General features: G+C 48.3%; 1 protein-coding gene across 1 annotated transcript; it reads right to left on the bottom strand.

Moving 5' to 3' along the window:
* Positions 1-5411: 5411 nt before the first annotated feature.
* KCNE5 (potassium voltage-gated channel subfamily E regulatory subunit 5) lies at positions 5412-6881 on the bottom strand. The gene has a single exon (XM_043459115.1). The coding sequence runs from the start codon at positions 6716-6718 to the stop codon at positions 6281-6283; it is 438 nt and encodes a 145-aa protein (XP_043315050.1). The 5' UTR covers positions 6719-6881; the 3' UTR covers positions 5412-6280.
* Positions 6882-9341: the final 2460 nt, after the last annotated feature.

Raw genomic sequence — 9341 nt, 5'->3', positions numbered from 1 at the left:
TTGTAGTTTGCTGATTCCTAAAATGTCTATGTTCACTCTTGCCATCTCCTGTTTGACTCCTTCCAATTTGCCTTGATTCATGGGCCTAACATTCCAGGTTCCTATGCAATATTGCTCTTTACTTTACTTTACTTCAGATTTGATTTCCATCACCAGTCACAGCCACAACTGGGTGCTGTTTTTGTTTTGGCTCCATCTCTTCATTCTTTCTGGAGTTATTTCTCCACTATCTCCAGTAGCATATTGGACACCTACCGACCTGGGGAGTTCATCTTTCAGTGTCCTATCTTTTTGCCTTTTCATACTGTTCATGGGGTTCTCAAGGCAGGAATACTGAAGTGGTTTGCCATTCCCTTCTGCAGTGGACCACATTTTGTCAGAACTCTCCACCATGACCCGTCTGTCTTGGGTGGCCCTACACGGCATGGTTCATAGTTTTATTGAGTTAGACAAGGCTGTGGCCCATGTGATCAGATTGGTTAGTTTTCTGTGATTGTGGTTTTCAGTCTGTCTGCCCTCTGATGGAGAAGGATAAGAGACTTATGGAAGCTTCCTGTTGGGGGAGACTGACTGAAACTGGAAACTGGGTCTTGTTCTGATGGGCAGGGCCATGCTCAGTAAATCTTTAATCCAATTTTCTGTTGATGGGTGGGGCTGTGTTCCCTCCCTCTTATTTGCCTAGGGTCAAACTGTGGCGGAAGTAATGAAGATAATGGCGACCTCCTTCAAAAGGTCCCATGCACTCACTGCTACACTCAGTGCCCCCAACCCTGCAGCGGGTCACCACCAACCCACGCCTCTGCTGGAGACTCCTGGACACTTATGGGCAAGTCTGGGTGACCTCCTCCAAGAGGGCTTATGCCATACCCAGGTCTGCTGCACCCAGGGCCCCTGCCCCTGTGGCAGTCCACTGCTGACCCATACCTCCCCAGGAGACACTCAAACACAGTTCTGTCTCAGTCTCTGTGGGATCTCTGGGTCCTGGTGCACACAAGGTTTGTTTGAGCCCTCTAAGCATTTTTGGCAGATATGGGGTTTGATTCTAAATGTGATTTCGCCCCTCCTAGCATCTTACTGGGGCTTCTCCTTTGTTCACCTCTCCCCCAAACACCTTCCCCATCCTGCGTAGACATTTCTGGATAGCTCTCCTTTCAGAGTCCACTGAAATTCACAACTCGAGATTCTTTGTTCAGGTTTCACCTTTACATTGCCCTGAACGGTCTATTATAAAGTGTGAATACCCTAAATGGCAAGTCGTATGAAGCAATGATTAAGCCCTGCTTCCTTCTACATAATTTAGCTGCTTGCCTTTTTCTCTGACTTCAAGGGCACTGTGATGGAAATAATGTGAATGTACTTAACACTACAGAACTATACACTTTTGAAAGTGGCTAAGATGCTGAATTTTATGCTATAGATAACTTACCACAATTAAAAAAAAAATGTATCTGAACTATTCCCCCGTTGCTCTGACTACACTCTCTTCAGAGGAAGAGGCCCAGGCCACAGCTGTACCAAGACCCTGCCTGCCTCAAAACACAGCTGATGAGACACAGATATAGAGAAAAAACTTGTGGTTATCAGTGGGGAGAGGGAAGGGGGAGGGGCAAGATAGGGGGAAATGGGGGTATTTGTGGGATTATATGAAATTATGTTTGCAACTTTTGAAAACTGTGAAGCACTATAGAATTTAAAGAATCTTTCATTCAATTAAAAAAAAACAGCTGATGAGGGACTGGTCACCTGGTCCCATGCTGAGATCTAGCAAAGAAGACTTGACTTAATCACATTATTTGTCTTTCTGGATAGGCTGCAGGGTACATTAAGTGAGAAAAGGGGCTGAAAAGTGACTTTCCATCCAACTTCTTCTCCCAAAGCCATTCTGATGGTTCTCCAACAAGGCTTGGCTATTAACCAATCTAATCTATGCACCCTTGGTGGTCTTTGTTCATGCTCCCTTACCTTCACAGAACATTCCAGATTGCTCTTCCTCCTAAGTCCCTCATGAAGCCCACAGCCTGTGATTATTTCCCTTCATTCTCTTCTCTTATGTCCTCTCTTAATCCCTGACCTGTGTCTTCAAAGTCTAGAATCCCTGAAAATACAGTATTTACTATTTTTTAAGGGCACTTGTAGGCCTACCGATAAATGGGAGTAGAATAGGAATGTGAGACCGTTTTGCACAGATTCCTAGTTATCCAAGATTCCAAGATTCGGGGAAAAGGCTGACAAATCTGGGAGCTAGTGGCCAAGTCACTGCAATTCTCTTCTTTGAACAATAAAAGTGAACCACACAGTAGAGAGAGCTTCCCTGGTGGCTCAGTGGTAAAGAATCCACCTGCCAAATCAGGAGACACAGGTTCAATCTCAGGTTCAATCTCTGGGTCAGGAAGATCCCCTGGAGAAGGAAATGGCAATCCATTCCAGTGTTCTTTCCTGGGAAATCCCATGGACAGAGGAGCCTGGCAGGCTCAGTCCGTGGGGTCACAAAAGAGTCGGACACGACTGAGTGACTAAACAACAGTAGAGCAGAGAATTTTCTCTTCCTCACTTTCCCCTCACACCTTCCCAAGAGCACTCCCCCAAAGAAGGAAAAGGAAAATATAAATGTAACACCTTATTCTATAGTTGCTGTACTTCTTTCCCATATGGTATCTCACTTGATCCTCAGCTCCCCACAGCTGCGGAGATGGGCCCAGAGAGGTTAACTAGATCACCCTGAGAAACAAAGCCTGTTAAGTGGCAAACCTGGGGCTGGACCCCAGTTCTCCCACATTCTTGTCCTTGCTTTAGCCGTCAGGCAAGATTGTTTGGAAAGCAGCCCAGTCCCTTTCCTCTTATTGATACAAATTGTGTGCAGATCTTTGGTTTCTAAAGGAGATGGCAAATTGTAAAGAAGATGGTGACTGACTACAGACAAATGAAAGACCCCATTTATATCCCTCTAGAAAAATGAACTGACAACACAGAATTAGGTCTGTAATGGGAGGAAAGCTTCTGTTTATTTTTGCACTGTCAATAAGCACTTCCAGACATTAGAACTCAAAACATCTCGGAGCCCCACTTGGTTGAAAGCCTCAAGTTACAAGTAAGGAAGCATTCTTCATTATTATTATGGAGCAATGATCTGAAACTGAACTGAAATGGGACCTACTTACACAGAAGAAATAGCCTGCTGTTGGGGGGTAGATTGAAAAAAAATCACTCTAATTGATTAGAATCACATTAAGGAGAAGGTGAAAAAAATTTCCCAGTTTGTACAGTCAGCTAGTGCTATTCAGGAATACATTATTAAAACTACAGGCTGACCAGGTCCCTTAAGGTCTTCTTTCTTCTAGCACATGCTGACCACAGTGTGAACACTTCAATGCTGTTGACACCCCCACAAGTGGTAGAGATTCAAGTGTCCAGACATGTGGGAAACTTCATTATCTGGGACACAGTTGCACTCTTGAAAGTGCTTGGGAAAAGTGGATGGGCAGTCAAGCAAATCACTCTCCCCCGTCCAGCTCATTTTTCTCACTGGGAAAGCTCTTTGGCTACTCTCACATGAACTTAGTCAGGACCCTCATCATCCTAAAAAGGTTAAAATATTAATTGCAGGGCAGCAATGGAGACACAGACATAGAGAACAGACGACTTATGGACACGGTGGCGGGGGGGTGAGGAGAGGGTGGAAAGAATGGAGAGAGTAACATGGAGACATACATTCCCATGTGTAAAACAGACAGCCAATGGGAATTTGCTGTATGTCTCAGGGAGCTCAAACAGGGGCTCTGTGACAATCTAGGAGTGTGGGATGGGGAGGGAGATGAGAGGGAGGTTCAAGAGGGAGGGAACATAGGTATACTTATGGCTGATTCATATTGCTATTGGCAGAAACCAACACAATACTGTAAAGCAATTAACCTTCAATTAAAAATAACTACAATATTGTAAAGTAATTCGCCTCCAACTAATACAAATAAATGGAAAAAAATTAAAAAGAAAATGAAATTGAAAAACAAAAGGTTAAAATGTGTTTAAAAGCAGGAATAGTTTGGCAATGGGATTTGTTTCCCACAGCTGGCACATTCATGCTTTTTTATGGACATTATCCCAACTGCTCCCAGCTGCCCTTTTGGGGGCAATGTATATTTTTAATGTCTTTGAAAAAAAAGTACAGATGTTTACAAACTTTCAACACCTAGAGCAGTGATGATGCTTCATTATCAAACAACCTCATGTCCCCAGTTATGCCAGATCAGTGAGGGACGTTTTTGTACCCAAAATACTGGGTTGGCCAAAAAGTTCGTTCTGATTTTTCCATAAGATGTTACAGAAAAATCTGAAGGAACTTTCTGGCCAACTAATATAAGGCTGAGGGCTGCCACTGCTCCCCCTCCCCTGCCATGCCCCTGGCATGGATGGATATTTGTGTCCTCCCTCAATATCCCATTCAGGCCCCCCTGCCTGGCCCTGAGATGACTCTCACAGCATCATCTCTTCTCCTCGCATTGTCTTGGACCACTGCCCAATCCCTGGCCCCCACCTGCAAGTTCCTGGGGCTGGAACTAGGACTGGAGAGGAGCCAGTGGGGCAAGGCCAGTATATCTTCAAGGAGTGAATCCTGGGAATGAAAGTAAGTTCGTCTAACTTATTAATAGCTCCAGTAAAATACCATATGGGCTACAAGGTCAAAGCCAATGCCTTGAATGAGGCTTGTGTATTTTCAGTGCATTTAAGTAACCCATAATATCTTTGTCCTGCTACTACTGAGAAACCAGCTGTCTTGAAGCAAGTTGACTTAATGCTGAGGTGACTTCATGTGTGTTTGATGAGGCTCAAACAGACATCATCAGGTATAAGCATTTAAGCCCTAGGCAAGCAAGTTTCTGATGACCTTCAGAGGAAAATAAATCAATAAACATACACCTCTAACTTTACCCATCATTGGTTAAGATAGTTTAAGCATCTCCTCTCTGACTTAAGATTTACACTCTTTGTTGGCTTTTTTTTAAAAAATAAGCCACTTCTTTGAGAGAGTTACAAAGGTGGCTTCTAAAAATTAACTTTGATAATAGCTAATAGTGATGGGTATGAGATGTTGCTTTCATTTAAAGTCTATGCCAAAAAACTGCAACAGGCAAGTGAAAAATCCTTATTTAGCACTGTGATATTTGAAAGTGCTTCAGAATTAAGGGAAAAGGAGAATAAAGCCATTATAACTTGGAAACATTTGAAGAAAAAAACAACCCATTTAGCCATATATAAGCCTTTTCTTCACCCACAGTGACATCTATGGCATTGGAACTGGATATCACAACAACCCAACTCCTAAATCTAAACATCATTTCCAAAAAACAAAAAGAATTCATTCTGTATATAGTGCTGGGTCTCAACGCTGGGGTCTTTGAGAAAAGAGTCTTAAGCCATTTTTAAATGACCTTTATTACCTGCCTCTGACATTCCCCAGGTTACAGAGCAGAAGACGACTGAGCCTCATGCTCCATGGAGGAAGCAGATAGCTGCCCTAACAACTGAATCAAGATAAGAGAGGCACAGGGAAGTACTGAAGTAATACACCCAGCAATGTTTGTCCATGGCAGAAGATGGCAAAGCTGCTCAAAAGTAGGCAAGTTACCTTTGGATGACAACTGGAAGCCAGAAAACCATACAGTTGGGACTCAGACGTCTTCCCCACCCCTAAGCCCCCTCCCCCACCAGTCCCCATCAAGTCCGATCTACACCACAGACTGGACCTAGTGTCTTGCTTAGCTCCCTGCTGAAGGAGGAGGGAGGGAAAAGACGTTTGAGGTCTCCTCATTTTCTTTGTCTCTGTCCCTAAGGCAACAGGAAGCTGGAGCCGCCGCGGCCGGCCTGGCAGTGGCGGCAAGCGCGTTGGCTCTGCAGAGTCTGAGCCCCTGGAGCAGCTGCCAGTTAGACGGCCCAGAGCTCAGGTAGACTTCACCGCTTCAGTTCAGTGCCAAGTGTTGGACGTGCTGGATTCAGTTCCCAGGGGCCTGGAGCTTGGTGTCGGGGCTGTCTGAAGACAAGCGAGCAGAGGCAGTTTAGGGTGGTGGGATGTGCGGGGTGGGGGTGGGGGTCTGGGGGGCGGGGAGAGGAGCGAGAGGCTGGCCCGGAGGGTAATGCTTCTTCCACGGCCTTCCAGGCGAGGTCTCCTGGCCTCTCAACGTCTTCTGAGCCTCAGGGGAGGCAAGCCCTGGAAGGGGAGGAGAGGACACGGCGAGACGAGCGAGCTGAGGAGGGAGCGGGCGAGCCAGAGAGCTGGGTGGCGGTTCTAGACCCCCTCGGTGCCCCGGGCCAGGGCCGGAGCGGGCAGCCCGCCGGGGGCGAGCTGGCGGCGGCCCTCGGCGGGCGAGCCGGCCACTGTCTCGGCGTCGGCGGTGACCGGGGCCCCTCCCGGCAGCCACTCGTGCTGGGCGCAGGCCTGGGACGGCTCGTCCTTGGCCTCGACGAGCTTGCGGGAGCGGGTGTAGGCTAAGATGAGGCCGCCGGCCAGGCAGGCGTAGAAGACCATGATGAGCAGGATGTAGAGATAGGCGTCGTCGCCCTTGGCGCTGGTTACCTCGCGGCCCACGAAGGGGTCGGGCACGACCCCCATGCCCACGCTCGGGCCGGGGCCGGCGCCCAAGCCACTGGCGTTGCCCCGGTGATGCAGCTCCAGCAGCAGGCGGCTCAGCAGGGTCCGCAGCCGCTGACTCTCGCTGCAGTTCATGGCTGTCGGGGAGTGACACGGCGGCTCCAGATCGCTGTTGACCTTGCCCCCGGGCCAGGCCGAGGGGATGCGGGCGGGCGAGCGGCTGCGGTACCCGGCTCCTCCGGGGCGGGCGGCGGAGTGGCTGGGGGGCCCCGCCGCCCGGGCCTCCTTATTCCCTCACCCCCGCACCTCCTCCCCTTCCCCACCACGCCCCCTCGGCCCGAAGCCGCCTCTTCCCAGGCTGTCTCGCCGCCCGGGGGATAGGGGACAGCTGGTGGGGGGAGGAGAAGGGGACGAGGGAGGGGGCGAGGCCAGGAGAGGGGTGGAGGGGGCGGGGGCGCGGAATGCGCGGGGCCCCCGGCGGCCAAGACTGGCTGGGCGGCTCACTGGGGCCAAGCCTGGACCCCGGGCTGCGGCGGAAGAGAATTCCTTCTAAATTCTGGCCACCTGCCCTGCAGGCCCAATTTTGGCCCAGTTACAGCATCTGCCCACCGCCCCGCCGCCCCCCCCCCCAAAGGCCGGCATTGTGCGGGGGTTCCATCAGCTCTCACAGAACGTGGCAGCAGAGACCGCTGGTCCGCCTCTCAGAGCTGGTGATTACTGATGTAGACAAGGACCCTGGCCTAGCTTCCCAGCCATCATTGCTTCCCCTGGACGGAGGAGGTGAGCATCTAATTCAGAAGATGCTCAGAACAAATATGGCGACTGAAGTGGAGTAGAATGCCCCAGGCTTCCAAAAAGGCTTTTGATAATATACTAGCCTCCTGGGAAGTACCCCTGCTCTGATCTCCTATCACATTTTTAGAGGGGCCTCCACATCTTAGCATGTGACTGTAACATCTATTATGTGACCCTGTTTTCCCTTGGGTGGCAAGTCATCTTCCCAGAAATGCAGCCAAGTTCTTCCATTAAAAGGAGCAGGGACATTTAAAAGACTATTTGGCTATACTCTAGACATCTCAGGATCTGAAAAGTGCCAATTCTAGAGAATTTGCTGACCTCCATACCCAATTAGCCTGATATCCAGCTCTGTGCCTCTGTGGGGCTTGGTAATAGGTCTTGGCCCTGCTGGCTCATGCAGCAGTCATTTTTTTTTCCCTCAGAGGGTATCCCCTGGTGGCTCAGTGGTAAAGAATCTGCCTGCTGATGTGGGTTCAATCCCTGGGTCTGGAAGTTCCCCTAGAGAAGGAAATGGCAACTCACTCCAGTATTCTTGCCTGGAAAATGCCATGGACAGAGGAGGGTGGCAGGCTACGGTCCATGGGGTCACAAAGGGTTGGACGTGACTTAGCAACTAAACAACAACAGTCTTCTTTTAGGGGGAATCAAGGCACTAAGACAGAGATAAGTTCATAGTATGTCCAACTGGAAACAGACTGGGATTCACAAAGAGAAACTGCTCAAAGGATTGATTTCTAAACAGCGAGTAGGAAAAAAAAATGAAGTAGTGCTGGTCAGGTCTCATATATGATTGCCAAGTAAGAATAAAAGGGATTTTTTTTAAAAAAGCTATATGCCTGTATGCACCCCATGCAAATCAAGCTGCTTGTTTAAGATCATTCAGTCCAGGGGCCATTTGATCTGCAAGGACCATGGGTTTAAAAAGATGTGTTTTTCTCATGTCTCTGTTTCAGCCACCCTTCAACTAGCGGGCCAGCCACTGCGGGGCTGTAGCCTTCTGTATGTTGGAGTGAAGGTGGCACCAAACCATACCCAGGGTCTCAAACAGAACCTTGCTTAGCAGCCTCTTAGAGATATTCCACGTGACCCTGACCACTGCATCCCTCCTAATCACCTTGCCTCAATGTCCTCACCTCAGAGGGACACAGGGAAGAACTGTTCAAGTGAATTGGTATGACTAATGCCAATTACACAGCTAGGAAATTCTCAAAGCACTACCAACGTAAGGACAGAACTGTTAAGCTAAAAGACCTCTCTGATCTGTTAAAACATGCCCATAATACCTGGGGTTTTTTGTTGGGGGGAGTGGGAGGAAGAAGCCTCTTTACTGTAGCATGAATACAATCATTGAAACTTTTACTTTCAACAGGCTTATAAGCCAGTAGATTCAAATGGTTAAGCAGCAGGACTAGAATAATAAAGTTTGACCTTGTTCTATGTCATAACACATGACTCTTGTCACATGGGCGGTATCCATGAACTGCCTCCGTTTTCTCACCCCTCCCTTTCCTTCCCATTCCTGGAAACTTCTAGAGTCCAGCACTTTTGGACAAAATTACTCTCTGTCAGTAAGTTCACCAACACCCTCAGGGCCAAATTTAAGGGTCTCTTCTCAGTTTGCATCTTTGACCTCAAGGGTGAATTTGATACCATCAACCGCCCACTTCTTCCTGTCCTACCCTTGGCTCTGGTGGTATGGCGTTCTCAAGTTTCTCTTCTTATCTCTCTGATGCATCATTCTCTGTCTCCTTTGCTGGCTCCTGTTCTTTCCTCCTCCCATTAGCTGTTGGAATTCCTGAAGACTCAGTCCTCAGCTATTCTCTCATAACATCCATTTCCTTGGAAAGTGTCTCCTTACATGGTCTCACCGACCACATGGCATTTATTTAGCCAAATCTGAATCTCTAGCTCTGATTCTTTCTTGTTAGCATCTTTTAGATCAATCCATTCCTTCCTTTCT

The sequence above is a fragment of the Cervus canadensis genome, chromosome X, assembly GCF_019320065.1.
Source record: "Cervus canadensis isolate Bull #8, Minnesota chromosome X, ASM1932006v1, whole genome shotgun sequence".
Taxonomy (NCBI): Eukaryota; Metazoa; Chordata; class Mammalia; order Artiodactyla; family Cervidae; genus Cervus; species Cervus canadensis.
This window is presented reverse-complemented; position numbering and strand designations above follow the sequence as displayed.